This window comes from Pleurodeles waltl, chromosome 4_2 (genome assembly GCF_031143425.1).
Source record: "Pleurodeles waltl isolate 20211129_DDA chromosome 4_2, aPleWal1.hap1.20221129, whole genome shotgun sequence".
NCBI lineage: Eukaryota > Metazoa > Chordata > Amphibia > Caudata > Salamandridae > Pleurodeles > Pleurodeles waltl.
In genome coordinates this window covers 171,772,334-171,799,148 of record NC_090443.1, presented here as the reverse complement: position 1 = coordinate 171,799,148, position 26,815 = coordinate 171,772,334, and the positions used below count along the sequence as shown (strand labels likewise).

Here is a 26,815-nt window from a genome sequence, read left to right as displayed (position 1 = left end):
AGTTTTCTGACTTTCCATAAACCAATAACAACCAAGAAATCTTACTTCTGTTTTCAACTGTTGTTGTAGGTCTGGACAGAAGTTTCTTTTCTAGAGTGGTGTCTGTGGTTACAGTTTGTGATGTGATTTTCCTTGTGCAGTGTGGAGTTCCTTGGACAACACATCATGTGACCAGAGTCAGTATCAGTAAAAGGAGCTGTGCCGAGGTTAATCGTGGGAAGAGGTGGGTGGTAGAAGAGTTTCTTTTATGTAGGAAAGAGACAGTACAAAGTAAATAGAAATATAGTGTCATTCATTCCCTGCTTACTTACTGGTAATCTTCATTATCCTTAGGCCGTTAGTCCTTATCACAGTGATTTACTTATGAGGTGATTCTCACCTCCACCACAGGAACAAAACCTGAAAGTAGGAACGGACATGATCTAGTTCCACCCCGTAGGGGTGGTTTAAAACAAGGCCAGGTCCATACCTCTTCTTCAACTACCAAGCTTTCTGAGGTCAGCAGCTCAAGGTAGGAAGGGTGGTTCATAATGACTTTGACAAGGACCAGCAGAATAGGAATAATAAAGATTAAGTAACCAGAGCATTATCTCTACATCCTAACATCCTCATCCCAGTGATTAATTTATACATTATAGCACAGATGAACTGGCCAAATAACAAGAGTCACTATTACTGCTTAACAAGTCATTGCAACTCTGACATGATTGATTCCAAATCTTTGTGGCCAAATGTATCTCTTTCTAATCCCACCTTTTGAAATCTGTAATGGTTAAGAAAGGTGTGTGGGGTTGCCCAAAGTCCTGCTTGGCAGATCTATGATAAAGACACTTCTGTAAAATCAAACTAATAGGCGTTATGGGTTAGCTACACTTGCAGCATGTTAGTGCTCAAAGTCAAAAGCATAGTGTAAGCATTATGACGGAAGATGAACTTGGGTGCAGCATTGGCCAGTGCAGCAGTGGCTTGCTTCTCCGACCACATAATAAGCACTTGATACTGGAGAAGCTGAGCGTCGCTCATTTTTCAAATGTTTTCCATCTAGTTTGTACTAAAATGAAACTTTTAGGCTGAATTACATTGAAGTATTTGCAATCTTCTCCGATTTTGCAGTTGACATTAAACTTAGAGGGGGAGCAGTAAAATATGCCCAGCTTGAACCTTGCCATGCCAGTCTGTTATCTGACAGTAAGATAGTTTTGGGAGTCAGAATTCCCTTTGTGCAGTTTGCCACCGTGACAATGAACAAATGGGAGAGCTTTTATCACGCAATGTATTTAGTTACAGATTGTAATGAGTAATCATTTCATATGATCTAGTTACTGCATTTGGAACGTGGAAAACAGAGGATGATGAAAAAGCAGGTGTATATTCAGAGTGATCTGGGCATGTTGGTTAGAAGCACTATTTGGATCTTTAGTATGTTATTAGTTATAGGCAAAATTACTTTCTCAGAGGGAACCGCCCAAAATATTCTGTGGAAGGTTAACCTCAGCAGGCAGATCTTAATTGTTTAGCACTTCTTTAGGAATTCCTGTAAAATATGAATGTTTTTAGCCAAATGCTTGGATAATTGTACTTTACAAAGCCCAAACACTTGAACTCTGGATAAGTTTGTGCTTGTGCGCTTTACATGTTCACTCACTCAAGACCATGTCAAACATAGGTCAAAGTGGGGCAGGAGGGTAATTTAATTTGCTGGCTTCTCTCTTGGTTCCTGGTACACCAACGTTGCCCTTTATGCAGCTAAAGAATGAAGAAGGATCTCATCCCGAGAAACAATGTGTGAGAAAAATGTCCTGTTCTCTTTGTGATAAAGAGGGAACCTTTGGTTAAAAAAACCTGGGTCAGCAGGAAGGATTATTTCATCATCCAAAATCCCTACACCTTAGGGTTTACACAATAGAGACCCTATCTCTCCATGGCTTCTAGCTGATGAAACCACAACCAGAAATATCAGCTTAAGTGTCAGTCACTTAAGCCCTATCATGGATAAAGGTTCAAAGGGGAATGTCTGCAAGGCTTTAAGTTCCAAGGGTAGATCCCAAAAGGAACAAGGAAGGACTCTCCTCAGGCCTAGAGATTGACAAACATTTTAGTATTTTAAAGTTAAGACTTCTTTTTCCAAGAACCCTCCTCCAGGGTCTCTAAATCTGATTGCTGCCCACTGGGGTTTTGCTGTTGCAACCACTAGTCTCTTATTATAACCTTCAAACAGATACCATAATACTGTACCACGCTCCCAATCAATTACAGAAGTCTGCTTTTCAAGACACCTCTTCTGAAAATTGTTCCCGTGTCTAGGAGTGGAGAATGTCTAGAATGCTAAATTACCACAGTAACATGATCCGGAACTCCTTTCTTCCTTAAACCTGCCCTTTCAACTTCCAAAAAGCGAAAGTGCCAAATGGGGTAGGGGCAGAGGTCCTTGCATTAGCAAAGGAGAGAGAGACATTAGAATTTTCCAATGGGGAAAGAGAGACATCAACAGAAGTAACAATATCCAGGACCTTCTTGGCAAAAAAGGCAATGCTACCACTATCTCTGCCCTTTTCCTCTGAATTCCCAGCAGTGGCTTGGGGATGAGTGGAAAGGGAGGAAAGGTGTAGAGGAATCTTCTAAGCCAATGGGTTGATGGCACATCCACTCATCATGCCCCAAGAATCAAGGTTTGAGTGCAAAACCTCTTCAGCCATGCATTGTTGAGAGAAACAAATAGGCCCAATTACTATAGACAGAATCTGCTGCATATTTCTCCGAATGTTTGATGAGTTTCACAGATTCCGGGAGGATACAGACCTCCATCTCCGATGTTTTGAATGTTGTCTACTCCGTTCATGTTTTTGGCTGTCATAGATAAGAGAAATTTCTGAGACCAAATCCCTATCTTCATTCATTACTAACTGATTCAATGAAGAAGATTTCAACCCCCCCTGTTTATTGATGTATGCTATGGCAACCCAGTTGTCTATTTGAACCAGAACATGCTGACGAAGAGTTCCCTAGAATGTTTTCAAGGCTTCCCATGTTGCCCAAAGTTCTTTACAATTTGAAGAGTGTTGTCTCTGTTTCGAAGGCCATCTCTCTTGTGCCTTTGAGACTTCCCAGATTTCTTCTTCCATAACAGGTATTTTCCCCTTGTACTCCATTGATGCTGTTTTCCAGAATTTCAGAAGCTAAAGTAAATAGGTCTCATATCCAATGAAACCAAGAAGGCACATGAGGCCAAGTGTCCTTGGATGTTTAACCCTAATCTTGCTGAGGCTCTGTCCTGTTTTGATAGATGTCTCAAGATCTGTCTCAACCTCTCCACTCTGCTTTGAGGGTGCCCGATCATTTGACTATATTGAAAGAGCTCCGATGAAAACTCTTTCATGTGAGGGGACCAATTGGCATAATTCAGGATGAGACCATGTGCCTTTAGACAAGCCTCCATGAGTTTTACTCCTTCCAGAGTCTCTTGTTCTGGCCATCAGCAGCCAATCATCTAAATACAGAAATAGTTGAAGACCTTACAGACGGAGAGAAGCAATTGGAGGAGCCATCATTTTAGTGAAGACTTCAAGGGCAGATTTGATTTCAAAGGGTAAGATCTGGAACTATTAGTGGATGCCAAAAACACAGAAACGTCCAAGTTCTTCTGATGTTCAACCACTATAGGTATGTGGACGTATGCCTTAATTACCTCCATGGTCACCACAAAGTTCTCTAGAGGATCCACAGGTATTATGTTTTTGATAATCTCCATTTTGAAACAAATGTTCTTTATCCACTTGTTGACTTATTTGATGTCTATGCCGAGGCAAAAACTGCTTGTCACTTTTGGAACTAGAAGTGTCCTAGAATAGGTCCTTGTTCCTTGGTGATGATCCAAAGCTCAGATTACAGCATTCTTATTGAGTAGTGTCTATATCGAATAATTTAAAAATTCCTACTTCTCCTTGGTCTAGGGATTTTGAGTAGGAATGGTCCCAATTGCTGTACGAGTGTTCTGCAATTCTATTTTGTAAACTTCCTCCAGTATCTAAAGGACCCATGAGGGTGAAGTGGATTGCTACCAGACCTCCATAAAGTGACAGTCAGGATCTCAGCAATTTTTATCCTGGTGGATATCAGCTTTTAGCTTCAGGTTGCTTGAACGACTTTCCCTTCTGTCTCCTTGAACCCTGATTATGTTGTCTCCGAGAGGGTTGCCTAAAAGATTTATTTGATTTGATTCCAGTCAATGAAGAGATTGAAGCCTGGATTTGCCAAACAGCTTGTCACCCTTAAAAGGCATTAGAAGGGAAGCATTCTTTTGTGCATATTGTGTATAAGCATCTCTGAGTAAAACATTCCCTGAGCAGCTATTATCGCTCCTTCAGACAAGGGTGCCACTCTCTCTTGTCAGAAATAAACACAGTTTGTTTTTACAGATTTTCATTCAGGACTGAACATTCCTCTCCCTTTTGGACCACTGTGAATACGTCCTCGAAGTCAGCTAACATGGACAGCTGGCATAATCCCTGAAAATTCCTGACTGCATTGCCAAATTGAAACTTGGACATGCTTTCTTTATGGCTGAATCAGTCTTTTTATCTGTTGGATCTTTAATCATATGTTCCTCTGCCATGGACATGTGTTCTACAAGACTGACAACCAAGGATTCCACTATTACTCATTCCATAACTTTTTCTTCATTGTCTTCCAGGGGGTACAATTTAGACATCAAACAAGGCATCATAGTTCTATCTGGTTCTCTTCATTCTCTGAGAACCAAAGTAGAGACATGTTAGTGGATAGGCAAAGCTGGTGTACGAGATTTTACAAACTGTCTTTATACCAGTTCTGAAGATGAATAAAGTACATCCACAGCTGGAAACCCATATTCACCTGAACCCTAGAGAGTATTTCAGTCAGAATTGTATCTGTCAGTGTATTTGCCTTTCAAATCAGCTGCTTGCATAAATCCTTCCTCTTCCTCATTTTCACTTTTTCATGAATAAATATTAAAAATCCTCTGATCAGGCTTTTTAGGGGTATCCAGCATCCCTAACAGGGTATCCAAGAGACTCATAAGCTCTTTCTTCACAAACTTCATCCTGTTCTGGATCTCTTGATGTCTCAGATCTTTATCCTGGAGGAGAACTGAATGTTGAGTCACATAAAACAGAAGAGTCAAGTTGTCTAGACCTCCTATGATGTTTCCCCACACTTGAAGAACTTCTAAAATCAGTAAAAGAAACTACTAACAATCAAATTAATGGATGCATAATGGTACCACTACTGAGTCAAAACAACACCAGCCTGCTTCAAGCACTTCTCTAAACGCACTTCTTTAAATATCCATGAAAAAGAAGTGCTGTAAAGTTAAAGCAAAAACATCTGTGATAAGACAGCCAAACTGCACATGCTCCGCTTGTTGCCACTATTCTATGTGAGCATGCATGCATAGTATTTGGTTGACAAAGATTATAAAAAATGTACTGGTCATGCTACTCAAAATCGGTGACTGGTACTACACGCTTTTCCCAGTAGGAGGCATTCCGACCACCTGACTCAGCAGTAAGCGTAAGAGAGAGTCTGTCTGTTAGGAGTCTGTTTCCTGCTCTCCCCGGCTTCTGGGAAATAGACTTCATAATGTCTCCTGACATTGTGAAGGAATTCAGCACACCAAAGCCCAGCAAGGTGCAGTCCTAGTCTGTTTCCAATGCAAATCCCCGTCCGACAGGGATCCACTCCTAAAATTCGGGTCTCAGACATGAGACAGCAACAAATTCAGGTAGAAGTATGGGCCTGGCCATGTCTTATACTACACCTAAGGGATGGAACTAAATCCTGTCCACTCCTAATTTCTGGTTTTGGTCCTGTGGTGGAGGTGGGTATCATCAACTCATCAGTCAATGACTGGAACAAGAATGTTATGATGTAGGGGTAATTACTAATTTACATTAGCCACAGATAATTACTTCAATTAACTGACTAATCAGTATTCCTTGGCTGTCAAAGAGGAACCACACAAGATACAAAAGAGGCCTCATTTCTATGAAGAGAGTCTGTTTTAGTAAATCTTATGAATAACATAATCTACATGAGAAGCTACATATATTTGGTAGAAGGAATCAGTGACTAATAAGGGAGGACATCCTTATGTATGGACCTTTCCAAATTCTGAAAAACGTAGTATCATAACGTATACTTTATAAGATAATGCACTTAACATCTGGAACTACCTACTAAGATCCAGATGTAATTGTCAGACAGTAACTGTCTACTGATGAACCGTTGATCCATTGCTCATAATACTCACATCCCCATCTGTTAATGTATCCAGAATAGTGCTTCTCTATATTACTCCATGTATATTTACTCATGTTTTAATCATATGGAACTGTTGAACATGCAACGCACTTTGGATGTCTTTTATACGTCTTCGATTGCAGTATCCATTTTTCATCTAAAGTAATATTTATCATATAAAGGAAAAAAAATCACATTCGGTGGTGTACACATCAGTATGGTATAGATACGTTTGTAGGCGTCTTGAAATGAAAGAGGGTCGAAAATCTGGAACAATATAACAATATAATAATGATTGAGTTCAGGAAGTCCCAGGGCAAACATGAAATAGATGGCTGGGCAGAAACAACACATGAACAGTCACCCAGGTAGTTTGATTGTAAAATGGCTGAGATTTGGGACTGTGCATCAGTCGATTTGTAAGTCTGCAAATATTTGTCTTTAAAGAGTTGCTGTCAGACACACCCGCATTATGTGCATCCATTCTATAATGACTGAATTACTGATATTATTTCTGATTTTTCCTAGCGAATGATTGCTAAGACTGTGCAGATGATTCACTGCTGCAGGAGCCAGACATATGGTAAGTGAGCATGAGGTTTGTGTATGGCATTCGCAAAGGAATTAAGGGCCAGATGTAGGAAAGGATTTGCAACTCGCAAACGGCAAAAACTGCCGTTTGCGAGTTGCAAATCGCATTTTCCTATGCAGAAATGCATTCTGCGAGTCGGACCGACTCGCAAAATGCATTTCAGAATCGCAAATGGGAAGGGGTGTTCCCTTCCTATTTGCGATTCCTAGTGGTATGCAATACCATTTGCGACCGCATATGCGGTCGCAAATGGTGTTGCAGTTACCATCCACTTCAAGTGGATGGTAACCCACTCGCAAATTGGAAGGGGTCCCCATGGGACCCCTTCCAGTTTGTGACTGGACCCAAAAACATTTTTTCAGGGCAGGGAGTGGTCCAAGGGACCACTCCCTGCCCTGAAAAAATACCGAAACTAAAGGTTTCGTTTTTTTTTTTAAGTGCAGCTCGTTTTCCTTTAAGGAAAACGGGCTACACTTAAAAAAAAAAACTGCTTTATTTAAAGCAGTCACGAACACGGAGGTCTGCTGACTACAGCAGGCCTCCATGTTTGCGAGTGCCCATAGTCGGTATGGGGCCGCAATTTGCGACCCACCTCATTAATATTAATGAGGTGTGTCATTGCGACCCCATACCGACTCGCAGACGGTGTCTGAGACACCGTTCTGCATGACATTTTGCGAGTTGCAAATAGCGAGTCGCTAAGACTCGCTATTTGCAACTCGCAAAATGCTTCTTTAGTACATCTGGCCCTAAATGTGAGGGAAGCGACTCTCATTTTGCGCCACAATAATCGATCATTTCCAAAAGATTTTAACAGATGTTGGCATGTTATGATTAATTTAAAGTGATGATAGATATTTTTTCGCCCAGGCCGGCCTCATTTCTAATATGTCAAACGTATTGTCAGCTGCTAAAGCCCACAGGTTTATTTCTGGATACTGCAATTCTTGCCCTCTGAAAAGTTCTAATGAGTGTATTTCCGATTTTCCGCACCTATTGCAAAAACAGACTATCGAAATTTGTCAGTCTTAAGCCCTGTCTTTGCCCACATCGATTTGAGAAGGAAGGAAGATTAAAACTCCTACAGAAAATATCGCATTGCATGGCATTAGCGCTACTTAAACGTTGGTACAAAAAAAGTCTCTTTGCCATACACCAAAAAAGGTTAAAACAAGTTGTAACAAAAGTAGTTATTAGTAGCAATCACAATCCTTGTCAGGGTGCTTAACCGTCTGTTAGCTTGGCACACAGCAGGTAGACTTTTAGAGGCAATGTGTAAAGTATTTATTTAGCACATAACCAGTGATAAAGTGAAAACACAACACAATAAAAATCCTAAACCAATGTAGAACATGAGAGTAAATTTTAACAAATAAAATGACACCAGAATAACAAAAATCCAACCAGAGATATTGAATTTTAAGGTTTTTAGTAAAAATAGCGCCTAAAGTGCAAAGTGCCAACTGTGGCTATCTGTTCAGGCTGGACCAGGGCAAAGTCACACGTTCAGGCTGAACATGATGGCATGTGGGCTGGATACAGCAACCAGGTTAATCCCACTGAGAGTTGCGCCTTATGTCCTTAATAAGAGGCTTTGCATCACTGGGTGTCCATTCTGATCAGGAGCTGTATGATGCTACAATTAAAAGTCTTGCATCGTGTTGCGTCATACTGCACAGGTTCTGCTCAGGAACTGCGAGGGCTGTGATGCGAGGTCTTGCTCTGAGTTGTGTCACACTGTGTTGGTTCTGCAGAACCTACTGATGACGAGCTAGTAGAGGCGGGATCAAAGTCCTGCAATGCGATGTGTTGGATTTGATGGAACCCACAGTCAGGCAGGGAAAGAGTATATTCTGCCAGCCAAGGGTCCAGGACCTGAGGGGAACCACCGGGGGATCATGATTCATAACAGGCAGGTCCAGTTGCAGGTACAGTGCAGTAGGTCAGGTGGGCAGTTTCACCAAGGCCTGTGAAGTTTGTTCAGTCCTTGTAGTTCACACCACAAGAGGTCAGCCAACGGACACTTGCGATGACTCTGGGTAGACCGGAATGAAGGCAAGCAGGTCCAATCTTCCTTCTCTGACAGCAAGTCACTTTCTTCAAGCATCAGAGGGCAGTCCTCTGGCAGCAAGGTTGCCTTTCTGTACCTTCCAAAAGTCCAGGAGTGTTCTGATGAGTGGCTCTGCGTGTCCAGTATTTGTACATGATGCCAGCCTGTGTGTGTATGTTTTGGGGGGAGGAGTAGGGGGAGGACTCTCCGTCCTGCCCCCACATCGGGTTCTGGAAAGTTCTTCCCCTTCTCCTGTCAAAGCTCCAAACTGTCTGGGGGTGACAAAAGGCAGATCAGGCCCTGTGTTGTGTAGTAGGCAAAGTCCATTGAAGTGTAAGTGGGGCTGGGTCCAGTCCCACGCAGTCATCATGCAGTGTGGCCCATCCTGTCCACACCTAAGTCCCCTTTTTGTTACTGCCTGGAAGCAATACAGAAACCTCAACAGCAGAACCATTCACAGTCATGTGGCCCAGGCCCCTGGCAGAAGAGACAAATGGCTGGGACACAAAAATGCCAGCTTCCTAAAAGTGCCTTTTTACAGAATTGTGACTCAAAATCCGATTGGAGATGGTTTTAAATTACAGTTTATTTCAGTGTAAACAGCATGTAAGGTAACAAAGTGTTAGTCAATGGATGAGATAGGCAGTAAACTGTGAAAAATGTCTTTAGGAGTATTTCAGTGGCAGGATATGTAAAACTTTTTTTTAAAGTACTAATTTTTAAACACAGTGCACCCTGCCCAATGAACCTTTATGGCGTACCTTAGGGGTGACCTATAAGTATTAAAAAGGAAGATTTAGGCCTGGCAAAAGGGTTATTTTATTTTGCCAGGTTAAAATGGCAGTTTACTACTGCACTACTGGCTGCAGTGACATGCCTGAGACATGTTTTAAGGGCTTCTTTAGCAGGTAGCACAATGAGTGCTTCAGGCTTACTAGAAGAATTTAACGTCCAAGTAATCCAATTTACTAGGTACTTGTAAGTAAATACATAGGGGTAGTTCAACTTTAGCGTGTTTGAAGGAGAGAGCGCACAAGCACTTTAGCACTGGTTAGCAGTGGTTAAATGAACAGGGACATAAAGCCAGGGGCACACCAAACTTAGGATGTCAGGTCTAGCACAAGTCTACAAGTCCTCTTCCAAGCTTGTTCATGTGATGATATCCAGGGCCGTCTTGTCAGAGGGCCTTGTACCCTTGTTGGTAATATTGAGAAATGTTGACCTGGTGTCTGTATGTTGAATCCACATTGACTTGCTTATTGTACAAATGCCATCTGCCTCTCCTGACCCTTTTTTAATTCAAGTATCATAAATATCATAATATTTGATTTAGCTGTGTTTATTGCCAGATCGATTCTTAGTGGAGTATTCATCCAGCCCATACAGTTCTCCTTGTAGATACAGGAGCTGTCTAATAAAACTGTAATCTACATATTGCAGCATAGACCTTCTTCCTGCCTACCTCAGGTGGACGGACCCTATTATTGGTAGTAGCTGGTTGCGTGTCAGTCACATACAGATTAAATAGAAATGGCACAAACACTCATTCCTGTTTGAGTCTCCTCCTTGTGTCCCCTCCTTGTGAGTATTTTGCTGGACAGTGAAGAGTTGTCTCCTAGCTTGACTTGGACTCGTGTATTACTATAGCAGAGCTTATTTGATCACAACAACAGGGCTGATTTTCTCCAAAAAGTACATTTTTTCAGAACTTGGTGTGTACTAAGTCTTCTGGCCAAAATATTATCAAGGGTTCCACTAGCCTCCCTAAAACCAGTCTGAAACCAAAGAACATGGGCTATTTCGATTCCTGAGCAATAAGGTCATACAAATCAAAGGAGGCATAATATTTAGCCACACACAATTAGGACAGCGATCATGCGATAATTGCTTGAGTCTTTCTTATCGCTCTTGTTATGTAATGGGCTTAACAATAAGCCATTCCTTGATTCTGGTGTGGCTGAAATAAACAAGCATTTCCACAACTACTGCAACCAGTATTCCTGGTTGAGCGTGTAGGTTGTATCATGTTTCTTGTTTTGCTGTGAACCAGTATTAATCAAACTACATTAGTTGAGTGACTGATGAAAGATGAAACCATCTGTCATCAGTAGACTACAATTTACCAATATTAATCTCTCTGTAACACAATGCAGTGAAAGACATCACATCAATCTTCGAGTGCTACACTATTTCCTATTTTGATGCCTAGCTTCATTTCCTTAGACTGTTATTGAACAAATCGTTTGGACAGGGCTGGCAATAGGAAGGAAGCAAGTGAACTAGAATGAACTAGGGACAGACTTTAATAGTTATTTCCAATAAATGGACCATTTTTAAAAATCTTTTGGAGGTGCCTCAACATAGTATTTGCCACTGTGGACTCTATGTGGCCACCAAGCATGTTTAGGGAAATTTGCTTCATGTGATACATTTCATCTTGCTTAAACCAGGTGTACTGCCACCTGCTGTAACCGTTCTGGTTGATTAATAGTGAGAGCCAAGGCAAAGACTTGAGGAAAATGAATAATTTTCCATCAGTAGACAATTTTAAAATCAGAGATGAGGAAAGAGAAGAGAAGCAGGATAACAGAAGTAAAATTCAACACTGCAGCTCTTTGGGGGGGACACGGTCTTAATTATGAGCTGACTGGAAGGCAAGCCGAAGTTAAATGGGGTTTTGGGGATGTTTGGCGTAAGCCGGCACCCCCAGGGTTTTCGGGCATGTGGTGCGTCCCGGCAGATATAGTGAGGCAAGATTGATAGGTTTTAGTGAGGGGGCAGAGCTTTAGGGCTCAGATATTGAAAAGCAGAAGGGCGGACAAGGACGAGCACCCGGCAGGAGCAGGGATATTTTTTTTCCATTAGGTAGGTGAGCTTTTTTTCACACTATGACTCCCTCATTTTGCCGTTGGGATGCGTGCCCAGGGAAAAAGGGTGATTGTTAGAAATGGGGTCTTTGGTTGGCAGTCAGGTTACCCCCTGTCCAAGCAAGGACCCTCACTCTAGTCAGGGTAAAAGAGAATCACCCTCAGCTAACCCCTGCTTACCCCCTTGGTAGCTTGGCACGAGCAGTAGGCTTAACTTCAGAGTGCTAGGTGTAAAGTATTTGTACCAACACACACAGTAACTTAATGAAAACACTACAAAATGACACAACACAGGTTTAGAACAATAGGAAATATTTATCTAAACAAAACAAGACCAAAACGCCAAAAATCCAGTCAAGTTATCATGTAAAAAGGTAAAAGTGTCTTCGTGTAGTGTCGTTTTTAACACACACTAACACCGTTAGCGTGAAAATGTACCTTGGGTGCGTCAAAAATAACCCAGCATGAGCCAGTGTGCGCCAAAAAGGGCTTGTGATGCGTCGATTTCACTCACGAGCGAGACCTCGCGTCGTTTCTCCTTTCGACGGGTCGGGCGCGTTGTTTCTTCTCTCTGAAGCAGAGCGATGCGTCGATGCGGTCAGCACTCTCCGGTCCAGGCAGGCCTTGCATTGTTTTTACACGCCCAGTGGTGTTTGCGTTGGAAATCCAGCCGCACGATGATCTGAAAACCACGCAGCACGGGTTGCAATCTCCCAACCTCCGTCAGAGATGCTGTGCGTCGTTTCTCCAGCCCCGGGCATTGGTCTTCGGGTCGCGTTGCAGGCAAGCGTTGATTTTCAGTTGGGAAGTCGGCAGCGTGCCGATTTTCCAGCCGCAGATCGGAGTCGCGTCGATCTTTTCCCCGCAAGGCGCTCGGTGCGTGGATTTCTTCCTCTTAGGCTGCCAGCTTCTGCTTTCAGGGTCCCAGGAACTGGATGGGCACCACGTGGCAGAGTAGGAGTCTCTCCAGAGACTCCAGATGCTGGCAGAGAGAAGTCTTTGCTGTCCCTGAGACTTCAAACAACAGGAGGCAAGCTCTAAATCAAGGCCTTGGAGAGTTCTTCACAAGAAGGACGGCAACACAAAGTCCAGTCATTGTCCTCTAGCACAGGCAGAAGCAGCAACTGCAGGAGGACTCCACAAAGCACAGTCACAGGCAGGGCAGCTCATCTTCCTCAGCTCTTCTCCAGGCAGAGGTTCCTCTTGGTTTCCAGAAGTGTTCTAAAGTCTGTGGTTTGGGGTGCCCTTCTTATACCCATTTTCTCCTTTGAAGTAGGCCTACTTCAAAGCAAAGTCTCTCTTGAATATGAAATCCTGCCTTGCCAAGGCCAGGCCCCAGACACTCACCAGGGGGTTGGAGACTGCATTGTGTGAGGGCAGGCACAGCCCTTTCAGGTGTGAGTGACCACCCCCCCCTCCAGCACAGATGGCTCATCAGATAATGTAGATTACACCCCAGCTTCCTTTGTGTCACTGTCTAGTGTGAGGTGCAACCAGCCCAACTGTCAAACTGACCCAGACAGGGAATCCACAAACAGGCAGAGTCACAGAAATGGTATAAGCAAGAAAATGCTCACTTTGTAAAAGTGGCATTTTCAAACACACAATCTTAAAATCAACTTTACTAAAGGATGTATTTTTAAATTGTGAGCTCAGAGACCCCAAACTCCAAATGTCCATCCGCTCCCAAAGGGAATCTACAATTTAATCAGATTTAAAGATAGCCCCCATGTTAACCTATGAGAGGGACAGGCCTTGCAACAGTGAAAAACGAATTTAGCAATATTTCACTGTCAGGACATATAAAACACATTACTATGGGGGTTATTCTAACTTTGGAGGAGTGTTAATCCGTCCCAAAAGTGACGGTAAAGTGACGGATATACCACCAGACGTATTACGAGTTCCATAGGATATAATGGACTCGTAATACGGCTGGTGGTAAATCCGTCACTTTTCCGTCACTTTTGGGACGGATTAACACCTCCTCCAAAGTTAGAATAACCCCCTATATGTCCCACCTTAACCATACACTGCACCCTGCCCTTGGGACTACCTAGGGCCGACCTTAGGGGTGTCTTACATGTAAGAAAAAGGAAGGTTTAGGCCTGGCAAGTGGGTACACTTGCAAAGTCGAATTTACAGTTAAAACTGCACACCTAGACACTACAATGGCAGGTCTGAGAAATGATTATAGAGCTACTTATGTGGGTGGCACAACTAGTGCTTCAGGCCCACTAGTAGCATTTGATTTACAGGCCCTGGGCACCTCTAGTGCATTTTACTACAGACTTACCAGTAAATCAAATATGCCAATCATGGATAAAACAAACAATTTACACAGAGAGCATATGTACTTTAGCACTGGTTAGCAGTGGTAAAGTGCTCAGAATTCAAAAGCCAACAGCAACAGGTCAGAAAAAATAGGAGGCAGATTGGGGATTACCCTGCATAAACTCAAAAGTCTAACAGTGATTGAGGCTCTTTTAACTCTGGAAGAGGAGGGCCAAACTCACCTCCTGCAGCCAGGCATATTGGACCAGGCCTGGGACCTGTGCAGACTGCAACCACAGAGGAGGGCGGCCGTAGGGGTGGTGGCGGCCGTGTAGACCTGATCGCTGTCCAAAGAGATGTTGAGGAAAGCAGCCAAATTGTGAAGGTGAGTGGGGCAGCAGAAGCAAGCATGTCCCCCCTCCTTATCGGGCTGAGGCAACTGGGGGCATTCTCACATGAGTAGAGAGTGCGCTGGGCGGCCCAAAGGCTTCCCAGAAATGGAACTCTGCAACGCCTGATGACTTACGTGTATTGTTGGGCCTGTGAGGGCGGCAGCCCGGGTGAAGGGGAAATCAAGCCCAGGCAGCGCAAATGGGGCCTGCACAGGGCTCTGTTGAGGTGGCTGTGCAGGTGGGACAGGGACATGGGACAGAAAGTTTCAGCCAGAGCTGGGGTAACGAAGGCCGAGGTTGGATGGGGTTTGAGCCAGTTGTTTGTCTGAAAGGGTGTCCCAGCATAGCATGGAGACAGAACAGCAGCTAGGGGCAGGTGACAATGGATTCCAGAGTGAGGGGACAGTGTACAGGACCGACTAGGGTCAGCAGCAGCTCCTGATCAGGGGAAAACAGGGGCAGACATTGAAGCTTTGTTGCTGACAACAAGAGGACAGCATGGAGGGCATAGTATGGCTCAAAGACCCAGTACCGAAGTTAGAGCATGTGCCTATGCGGTCTGCTCTGGGGCATCAAGGGACTGCGATCAGGGTGTGAGGGACAGGCTGTCAGCAGCCTCCCTGCAGCGAGAGGAGCAGGATTATCAAAAGTGCTTATGGACGAAGAGATGGTGGATGAAGAGCAGATACCTGGCATGAGCGAGGTGCAAGATGGAGCGGCAGATAAAAGTATGAATGAGGTTTTGGACTATGAGGAGGAACGAGTTAGAAGAAGGTGAGCTCCGTGAAGTGGAGCATAAGGAAGCAGCTTGGTGGTTGGCGCCCAGTGATTCATGTTATGAGTGTCAGGAGTTGGTTGATGTTGCACCATCTAGTGTCTTTCAGGCCTCAAACAAGAACTCAGCAATGAAGGAAGATGGAGTGCTAAGCAGACATGGCATGGTAGTGGCACTGAGGGCCACAGGACATGCCCCAATGTTTAAACCAGGTAAGAAGGACAAAGGGTCTACTGACGTAGGATGCCAATCAGGGAGTGGAGACACAGGGGACAATGGGGAAGAGACAGGGGTCAGGCTGGTGAAAGGTAAGTACGTACAGGACCAGGGTACAGGTGAAGATGGTGAGACTAAGCAAGTTGAGGAGGGGGTAAAAAAGGCAGAGATGGACGACGGGGATAAAGACACTTGCAAAGAGGAAGGAGGGAAGAAGGAGAGTCATGAAGTAAAACATAAAAAGCTTCCATACATGGACATTACGAAGCCAAAGGGGGCGCTGAAACAAAGTGCACTTCAATCAGAAGAAGTGTGTTACCTTTGTTTATTGAAGTAAGAGGGTCACAAAGGCTCAGCCATCCACTGAAAAAAGAAAGAAACGTTACTCTGTCTCCTCTTGACGCTCTCTCTCTATTCCCAGCCTCACGGTTCTCATTCCAATCTGATGTCAGAGATGACATCAGAAAGGAATACTACACCCCCCCTCCTTTATATACAGAAAAACATTCATGACTGAGGGAGTAACACATAGCTGTACAAGAATCAAGGATAACAAAAAAAAACATATATACAAATAAAAATAATAATAATTTTCAGAAAAAGAGAATCTGAAACCTGTACTTCAATAAGAAGTACTTGGAGAACATCATATGAATTAAATATAGGTGGTCATTCTAACCCTGGCGGTAAAAACCACCAGGGCGAATGACCGCGGTAGCACCGCCAACAGGCTGGCAGTGCACCGCTGGGCATTCTGACCGCGGCGGTTCAGCAGCGGCCAGAAACGTAAAGTCGGCAGTCTCCCGACGACTTTCCGCTGCCCTTGAGAATCCTCCATGGCGGCGGAGCGCGCTCCGCCGCCATGGGGATTCTGACACCCCCTACCGCCATCCTGTTCCTGGCGGGTCTCCCGCCAGGAACAGGATGGCGGTAGGGGGTGCCGCGGGGCCCCTGGGGGCCCCTGCAGTGCCCATGCCAATGGCATGGGCACTGCAGGGGCCCCCGTAAGAGGGCCCCACCTTGTATTTCAGTGCCTGCTTTGCAGACACTGAAATACGCGACGGGTGCCACTGCACCCGTCGCACCTTCCCACTCCGCCGGCTCAATCCTGAGCCGGCGTCCTTGTGGGAAGGCTGTTTCCCACTGGGCTGGCGGGCGGCCTTTTGGCGGTCGCCCGCCAGCCCAGTGGGAAACCCAGAATGACCGCCGCGGTCTTTCGACCGCGGTACGGTCTTCTGGCGGTTCCCGCTTGGTGGGCGGCTCCCGCCGCCCGCCAACATCAGAATAACCCCCATAGTCTTTTAAATATGCAAGGCTTTGCATCTTTCTATCAGACATCTGTAGCGACACACCAATGGGAATGTTGCCTTTTTCCTTCGCAAGTTAATTTTGTCTTTCAGCTCAGCTTCTTGTAGAACTCTCCCTTTATACGCGACCACTCTATTGAGATTCCACACACGATGATAATCAGTTCTGAAGGCATTATTGAAAACCTTGATGACTATCATTTGTTTAGACAACCTGTTACCACCAGAGTGTAATCCAGGACGTTTTATCATAACCATGTCACCTACATTTACCTTAGTCACCTTAACAGAATGATTATGATCAAAATACAGCTTGCTATTAACTTGTTTTAGCATATTCTCCCTCTTTCCATAGTTTATCCTTATCGGTCTGATTGTTGTTGCGCAAAAATGCGTTAACCTAAGATGGTTCAAGTACAGTACTGGGACGCCTTCCCTGAAATAATTGAAAAGGGGACATACCTGTATGAGGAGTAAACCTGTACATTCCAACTCTTTTGGTGATTTCATCCTGACAACTTTTACCGTCACATTTAGAGAAGGCAGTGGTTTCTTTCAATACTCTATTGAATCTTTCAACCATTCCATTAGATTCCGGATTGTACAGAGCACATTTCTTGTGCCTTATACCACACACCCCAAGAAATGTCTCAGTTTCTTTGGAAATAAGCTGTACCCCATTGTCAGTAAGCAACGGGTCGGGAATACCTTCTCTTATGAAGAGCTCTTTTAAAAAGTTTGACATGTCCAGGTTCAATGCCTCTGGAAAAACAAATCTCAGGCCAACGTGAAAACATATCTATCACAACTATAACATAGCTTTCTTGTCCACCAGTATGTATTGGCCCTAAAATGTCTAACGCAATTTCTTTCCACGGTTTAGCAGGATGATTTCTTATCATCATGGATTGAACTTTTGGCTTCCTGCTTTTCTCACTCACGGCACATTGCATGCACTCTCTTACCGTGCGTTCAATTTGCGTATCCATTCCTGGCCACCAATAGCTGGACCGCAGTCTCTCTTTAGTTTTAGAGATGCCTAAATGACACTCATGGGCTATGTTTAGCAACTCTTCCCATAATTTGACCGGAGGAATTAGTCTCGTACCACGTAATAGCAAGCCTTCCCTGGTTGCCAGCTGGTCTTTGACTAACCAAAAGTCCTTACACAGATCTCCCCCTTGATGCTTGGATGTCCAACCATGACTTATTAGATCTATTACCTTCTGCAAAGTAGGATCACTCTTAACCTCTTCACGCCATCTCTCCTCCGAAATTATTTCACAATCAAGTTCACACACAAAATTTCTATAGTCCTCAATGGCATCACTTTCTAGGTGATCAGTTCTGTCCTTCCCCACTAACCTAGATAAGGTATCAGCAATTTACGTTTTCCACCCCAGGAATGTATTTCACTTCAAAGCTATACTCTTGTAAATCAATCACCCATTTGGATATTCTGGATGAAATAGAATCTATGCCCTTCTTATTGAAAACTTCACACAAAGGCTTGTGATCGGTCTTGACCATGAAAAAGGTACCCCACAAAAATGTTTTAAGTTTTTTAATAGCCCAATGTACTGCAAGGGCTTCCCTTTCAATCACAGAATACCTGCATTCTGCACCCTTACGACTTCTAGATAAAAACAAAATAGTATTATCCTGACCACACCCACTTTGTTGTAAGACCGCACCAAGATCTTTAAGGCTGGCATCAGTGGTAATGACAGAATTTTTCTTTGGATCAAAACTTTTAAGTTTAGGGGCTAGAGCCAACATTATCTTGATCGATTCAAACTCCTTCCCACATTCTTCATTCCATACAAAGTTTGTTCCCTTTTTTAAAAGACCCCTCATGTTATATGTAACATCAGCAAAGTTCTTAACAAATTTGTGGTAGTACTCCACCATCCCCAGAAAACGCATGAGCTCTTCTTTAGTAGTGGGAGGAACCATCTCTTGAATAGTATTCACCAGATCAGCTTTCGGAATGACACCTTCACCTGTTATAGTGTGGCCCAGGTAGTCAATGGTTTTCATACTGTGAGAGAACAGGGCTGATTGCAGAGAACCCCTAACTTTTTGCTCCCATTTTCCACTTTTTGCTGGTGTTTTCCTGACTCTGATGGTGCCCTGGGTACTGCTAACCAGTCCCAGGACCTGTGCTCTGTTAAAATCAGTATGCAAATTAGGCTAATTATAATTGGCTAAGTCAACCTACCTATAAGTCCCTAGTATATGGTAGGGCATGTAGGTTAAGGTACCCCAGCATAGGTAGTGCACCCATAGGTGCACTGCTAAGGTGCCCAGTGTCATTTTAAAGGCAGGCCTGCCTTGCTGGCTGCTTTTAAATTAAAGTTATATGCAAAATAGACTTTGGAATTAAAAGTAGTTCCAAAGTCCTAAACTACCTTATTTTTACATATATGTCACCCCTAAGGTGTGCCTTCTTTGCCCCTAGGGCTGGGTGCCCTGTAACTATAAGCAGGGACCTTATAAAAATAATTTTATAAGCCCTGGTGAGGTAAAAACAGGCAAATTCGTTTTTCCCTCATTGTAGTGAATGGCCTCCATAGGCTAGAATGGGAAGACTTTATTTTAATTTTAAAAGTCCCCTTAAGCAACAGATACCAGACGTTTGGTATCAAATTAATTGTTATAATAAATCCCACAACTTCCAGTTGTTGGATTTAATATAACTTGTTGAGGTAAAGAGTTTTAAACTTTATCTGAAAAGTTGCCAACTTCAGCCCTGCAGTGTTTTTGCTGCTGTGCTCTGATTGGTCACCCTCTGGCAGCCTGGCCAGGCTGCCTTGATGAGCTGTGAAGTGGCCTGGCTTCACACAAAGAGATGTGCCTGTGAGAGGAGATCTCCCCTCAGCAGATGGTGAGGCAGGAAGGGGAGGGCTGCCAAACTGGTCTTCAAAGGCAGAGAAGGACATTTGGAGCAACCCAGCAACACCCCCACATCCTGCAAACCCATACAATTAGGTGCCCCTTTGATTAGATTAGGAGAGGGCAGGAGAGGGGTTTGTTTAGGATTTTTAGCCACAACAGTGGGTGGGCTCAGCCAGATGTAACCTCCAAAAATCACTTTCAGCCATGATGGATTTTTGAGGAATGTTGCTCCCTGGGATTGATTTTTGCCACACTTCCCAGGAAGTGGTCATCACAGGGGGAAGGACCCTGCCCTTGATTGGAGAACCAGGACCCCCCTGTTTTTCACCCAGGAGCAGGGATAAAGCTGGCAGACCTGCACCCACACCTCAGTTCCCTACCAGATCCCCATCAGATTCCAAAAAGGAAGAACCACAGGAGAAGGACTGCCCTGCTGGACCCCTGGCCTGCACCTGGACCCTGCACTCTGAAGGACTGCACCAGCTGCACACTTGGGCTTCACCACAAGAAAGACTTTGCATGGCTTCAACTGGTTCAAGGAGGGACTCCCTGTTTGCTACAGGTGAAAAATTGGTAACCAGAGTCCCCTGCACCAACTCCTGGAGAAACTAACCAGCTGACCACTGTCCAGTGGCCAAAAAGGAGTTTGCGCCAGGTGCATTCTGGGAGTAGTAGTCCACACCCCCAAGGATCATTTCAGAGCTACTGGAACCTTGGGGTGAGCTGTGGACGCCAAAAGAACCTTAAAGGAACATCTGGAAGAAGATCCAGAAGTTTGGAGAACTTTGGAGAACTTTTGGAAAAAAGCTCCATAGAGGGACCGACCCGTCGCAGCAACTCTAGCCGGCTTGCCTCAACTGCGACCCGGCTGACTTGCATTTTCGTCCCGGTGAAGAAACTCTCCCAAAAAGAGACTAAGGGCCTGATTCTAACTTTGGAGGACGGTGTTAAACCCTCCCAAAAGTGGCGGATATACCACCTACCGTATTACGAGTCCATTATATCCTATGGAACTCGTAATACGGTAGGTGGTATATCCGCCACTTTTGGGACGGTTTAACACCGTCCTCCAAAGTTAGAATCAGGCCCTAAGTCCGAACGTAGGAAGTTGACCCGGACCTCCCAGCCAGCCGATCCGAGGACGGCTCCAAGGACGTTGGATCAAGATCCAGGTTTACCCTGGTCGAAGGACTTTCACCTCGAAAAAAAGACTAAGTCCGAAGGTAAATATCTCCACGAGGGCTCGCGCTACGCGTATCTTAAGAAGAGTTCCAGGAGGTCGGATTGGACTGGCAGGTTCGTCCCGCTGAAGAAAATCTTCAGAAAAACGACTAAGTCCTAAGGTAAACTTTTGACCCAGGCCTCCCGCGGGCTGTAGCCAAGCCGGGCTCCATCGCGGTCGGCCTTAAACTTTGACTTTGCCCCGGTCGAGGTGCGACCAGATGACTACATTGGCGCCTTTTGTTTCTAGGCGCTAGAAAACAATAATTCTTTAAAAATTCATATCTCCGGTTCTCCTTATCCGATTTTATTCCTTTTTGTGTCATTGTGAGAAGGTAGCCTCTTTCTAGCCTTGTTACCCCCACTTTTGGCCTGTTTGTGAGTGTATGTCAGGGTGTTTGTCACTGTTTTCACTGTCTCACTGGGATCCTGATAGCCAGGCCTCAGTGCTCATAGTGAAAACACTATGTTTTCAGTATGTTTGTTATGTGTCACTGGGATCCTGCTGGTCAGGACCCCAGTGCTCATAGGTTTGTGGCCTATATGTATGTGTCACTGGGACCCTGTCACACAGGGCCCCAGTGCTCATAGGTGTGCATGTGTATGTTCCCTGTGTGGTGCCTAACTGTCTCACTGAGGCTCTGCTACCCAGAACCTCAGTGGTTATGCTCTCTCATTACTTTCAAATTGTCACTGACAGGCTAGTGACCATTTTTACCAATTTACATTGGCTTACTGGAACACCCTTATAATTCCCTAGTATATGGTACTGAGGTACCCAGGGTATTGGGGTTCCAGGAGATCCCTATGGGCTGCAGCATTTCTTTTGCCACCCATAGGGAGCTCTGACAATTCTTACACAGGCCTGCCACTGCAGCCTGAGTGAAATAACGTCCACGTTATTTCACAGCCATTTTACACTGCACTTAAGTAACTTATAAGTCACCTATATGTCTAACCTTTACCTGGTAAAGGTTAGGTGCAAAGTTACTTAGTGTGAGGGCACCCTGGCACTAGCCAAGGTGCCCCCACATTGTTCAGAGCCAATTCCCTGAACTTTGTGAGTGCGGGGACACCATTACACGCGTGCACTACATATAGGTCACTACCTATATGTAGCTTCACCATGGTAACTCCGAATATGGCCATGTAACATGTCTATGATCATGGAATTGCCCCCTCTATGCCATCCTGGCATAGTTGGCACAATCCCATGATCCCAGTGGTCTGTAGCACAGACCCTGGTACTGCCAAACTGCCCTTCCTGGGGTTTCACTGCAGCTGCTGCTGCTGCCAACCCCTCAGACAGGCAGCTGCCCTCCTGGGGTCCAGCCAGGCCTGGCCCAGGATGGCAGAACAAAGAACTTCCTCTGAGAGAGGGTGTGACACCCTCTCCCTTTGGAAAATGGTGTGAAGGCAGGGGAGGAGTAGCCTCCCCCAGCCTCTGGAAATGCTTTGTTGGGCACAGAGGTGCCCAATTCTGCATAAGCCAGTCTACACCGGTTCAGGGACCCCCTAGCCCCTGCTCTGGCGCAAAACTGGACAAAGGAAAGGGGAGTGACCACTCCCCTGACCTGCACCTCCCCTGGGAGGTGTCCAGAGCTCCTCCAGTGTGCTCCAGACCTCTGCCATCTTGGAAACAGAGGTGCTGCTGGCACACTGGACTGCTCTGAGTGGCCAGTGCCACCAGGTGACGTCAGAGACTCCTGCTGATAGGCTCCTTCAGGTGTTAGTAGCCTATCCTCTCTCCTAGGTAGCCAAACCCTCTTTTCTGGCTATTTAGGGTCTCTGTCTCTGGGGAAACTTTAGATAACGAATGCAAGAGCTCATCCGAGTTCCTCTGCATCTCCCTCTTCACCTTCTGATAAGGAAACGACCGCTGACCGCGCTGGAAGCCTGCAAACCTGCAACATAGTAGCAAAGACGACTACTGCAACTCTGTAACGCTGATCCTGCCGCCTTCTCGACTGTTTTCCTGCTTGTTCATGCTGTGGGGGTAGCCTGCCTCCTCTCTGCACCAGAAGCTCCGAAGAAATCTCCCGTGGGTCGACGGAATCTTCCCCCTGCAACCGCAGGCACCAAAAAGCTGCATCACCGGTCCCTTGGGTCCCCTCTCAGCACGACGAGCGAGGTCCCTCAAATCCAGCGACTCTGTCCAAGTGACCCCCACAGTCCAGTGACTCTTCAGCCCAAGTTTGGTGGAGGTAAGTCCTTGCCTCACCTCGCTGGGCTGCATTGCTGGGAACCGCGACTTTGCAGCTACTCCGGCCCCTGTGCACTTCCGGCGGAAATCCTTCGTGCACAGCCAAGCCTGGGTCCACGGCACTCTAACCTGCATTGCACGACTTTCTAAGTTGGTCTCCGGCGATGTGGGACTCCTTTGTGCAACTTCGGCGAGCACCGTTTCACGCATCCTCGTAGTGCCTGTTTCGGGCACTTCTCCGGGTGCTACCTGCTTCAGTGAGGGCTCTTTGTCTTGCTCGACGTCCCCTCTCTCTGCAGGTCCAATTTGCGACCTCCTGGTCCCTCCTGGGCCCCAGCAGCGTCCAAAAACGCCAAACGCACGATTTGCGTGTAGCAAGGCTTGTTGGCGTCCTTCCGGCGGGAAAACACTTCTGCACGACTCTCCAAGGCGAGAGGAATCCGTCCACCAAAGGGAAAGTCTCTAGCCCTTTTCGTTCCTGCAGAAACCTCAGCTTCTTCTGTCCAGTCGAAGCTTCTTTGCACCCGCAGCTGGCATTTCCTGGGCATCTGCCCATCTCCGACTTGCTTGTGACTTTTGGACTTGGTCCCCTTGTTCCACAGGTACCCTAGATTGGAAATCCACAGTTGTTGCATTGCTGGTTTGTGTCTTTCCTGCATTATTCCTCTAACACGACTCTTTTGTCCTTAGGGGAACTTTAGTGCACTTTGCACTCACTTTTCAGGGTCTTGGGGAGGGTTATTTTGCTAACTCTCACTATTGTCTAATAGTCCCAGCGACCCTCTACAAGGTCACATAGGTTTGGGGTCCATTCGTGGTTCGCATTCCACTTTTGGAGTATATGGTTTGTGTTGCCCCTATCCCTATGTTTCCCCATTGCATCCTATTGTAACTATACATTGTTTGCACTGTTTTCTAAGACTATACTGCATATTTTTGCTATTGTGTATATATATCTTGTGTATATTTCCTATCCTCTCACTGAGGGTACACTCTAAGATACTTTGGCATATTGTCATAAAAATAAAGTACCTTTATTTTTAGTATAACTGTGTATTGTGTTTTCTTATGATATTGTGCATATGACACTAAGTGGTACTGTAGTAGCTTCACACGTCTCCTAGTTCAGCCTAAGCTGCTCTGCTAAGCTACCATTATCTATCAGCCTAAGCTGCTAGACACCCTATACACTAATAAGGGATAACTGGGCCTGGTGCAAGGTGCAAGTACCCCTTGGTACTCACTACAAGCCAGTCCAGCCTCCTACATTGGTTGTGCAGTGGTGGGATAAGTGCTTGAGACTACTTACCACTCTTGTCATTGTACTTTTCATAAGAGAAAAATATACAAAACAAGGTCAGTGTAAATACACATAGCCAAAAAGTTTTGCATTTCCTCTTTTCACTCTTTTCTAAGTGCTGAAAAGTACTTCTAAGCTTTCAAAAAGTTCTTAAAAGTTTTTAAAAAGTTTTTTTTTCTGTCTTTCCAAAAAGTTCTGAAAACTTTTGTCTCTTTCTCTATCACTTTAACTCTCTCTAAAAAATGTCTGGCACAGGCCAAAGTGTTGATCTGTCCAAACTTGCATATGAGAACCTTAGCTGGAAAAGAGCAAGGAGTCTCTGTATAGAGAGAGGTTTGAGTGTAGGGAAGAATCCTTCCTTGGAACTGTTACTTAACATGCTTAAAGAACAGGATAAGGCCATAGGTGCCCCATCTGTTGAAAAAGTACCTAATAGTTCCCAATCTGATTCAGGGACTCCCCCAGGAAAAGATTCAGGAAAGAAACTTCCTAGCCTGCCCATTACTAGACAATCTAGCATAGATGGTAATGATGATGAGCCACACCAAATAAATAGTGTTGTCTCACATCATAGCAAAAGCATTTATTCTCACCATACTGGTAGTAATGTTTCTGTAAACCAAGCTGTTAAGTTGGCTTCTGTAAGGGACAGGTCTCCTTCTGTTCATTCCCATCATAGCTCTGTTTCTAGAAATGTCCCTCCCACCAACCCTGATGACAGAATGTTAGAGAGGGAACTCAATAAGTTGAGGGTGGAACAAACCAGACTGAAGCTTAAAAAGCAACAGCTGGATTTGGATAGACAGTCTTTTGAATTAGAGAAGGAAAGACAGAAGTTGGGTTTAGATACCCATGGTGGCAGCAGCAGTATTCCCCATAGTCATCCTGCAAAAGAGCATGATTCCAGGAATCTGCACAAGATAGTTCCCCCTTATAAGGAGGGGGATGACATTAACAAGTGGTTTGCTGCACTTGAGAGGGCCTGTGTTGTACAGGATGTCCCTCAAAGGCAGTGGGCTGCTATCCTATGGCTATCATTTAGTGGAAAAGGTAGGGATAGGCTCCTTACTGTGAAAGAAAATGATGCCAATAATTTTACAGTTCTTAAGAATGCACTCCTGGATGGTTATGGCTTAACCACTGAACAGTACAGGATAAAGTTCAGAGAGACCAAAAAGGAGTCTTCACAAGACTGGGTTGATTTCATTGACCATTCAGTGAAGGCCTTGGAGGGGTGGTTACATGGCAGTAAAGTTACTGATTATGAAAGCCTGTATAACACAATCCTGAGAGAGCATATACTTAATAATTGTGTGTCTGATTTGTTGCACCAGTACCTGGTAGACTCTGATCTGACCTCTCCCCAAGAATTGGGAAAGAAGGCAGACAAATGGGTCAGAACAAGGGTGAACAGAAAAGTTCATACAGGGGGTGACAAAGATGGCAATAAGAAGAAAGATGGTGAAAAATCTCAAGATAAGCATGGGGATAAGGGTAAAACCAAAGATCCCACTTCAAATCTTAAACACTCTTCAGAGGGTGGGGATAAAACAAATTCTTCCTCTTCTTCCCAACCTGCACACATTAAAAAGCCTTTGTGCTTTGTGTGTAAAAATAGAGGCCATAGGCCAGGGGATAAGTCCTGTCCAGGTAAACCCCCTGAGCCTACCACCACTAATACATCAAGCTCTAGTGCCCCTAGCAGTAGTGGTACTAGTGGTGGGACTGCTGGCAACAGTCAAGCAAAGGGTGTAGTTGGGTTCACTTATGGGTCCATAGTGGAAACTGATGTCATCAGTCCCAAGACAGTTTCTGTCACACCTAGTGGCATTGGCCTTGCCACACTGGCTGCTTGTCCCCTTACAATGGATAAGTACAGGCAGACAGTTTCAATAAATGGTGTTGAGGCCTTGGCCTACAGGGACACAGGTGCCAGTTTCACTTTGGTGACTGAAAACCTAGTGCACCCTGATCAACACATCATTGGACAACAGTATAAGATTATTGATGTCCATAACTCCACTAAGTTTCTTCCCTTAGCTATAATTCAGTTTAGTTGGGGTGGAGTTACTGGCCCTAAGCAGGTGGTGGTATCACCTAGCTTACCTGTAGACTGTCTCTTAGGTAATGACCTAGAGGCCTCAGGTTGGGCTGATGTAGAGTTTTATGCCCATGCAGCCATGCTGGGCATCCCTGAGGAATTGTTCCCTCTCATTTCTACTGAAATGAAAAAGCAAAGGAGAGAAGGCCTGAAAAATCAGGAACCCTCTCCATCAACAGGTAAAAAGGGTATCACAGTATCCCCTAACCACCCTACCATTCAGGATACCATTCCTGTGGTGGGAGAAACCTCTCCTGGGGTGGCACCTGTTCCAAGGGAATCATCAGTTGGCAAAACTGTACTCCCTGAGGTGGAAGTACCTCTCTGTGGGATAACTAAC

The 26,815-nt window shown here is 45.0% G+C and overlaps 1 protein-coding gene across 1 annotated transcript in view; it reads left to right on the top strand.

Annotated features, from left to right (window-relative positions):
* The window catches only part of RAPGEF3 (Rap guanine nucleotide exchange factor 3), a 1,225,478-nt gene that overhangs the window by 1,080,222 nt on the left and 118,441 nt on the right, over positions 1 to 26,815 (top strand). The window contains exon 26 of the mRNA XM_069231039.1: positions 6,808 to 6,862. Within this exon, the coding sequence (XP_069087140.1) occupies positions 6,808 to 6,862 (55 nt within the window). The remainder of the gene's footprint in view (positions 1 to 6,807; positions 6,863 to 26,815) is intronic.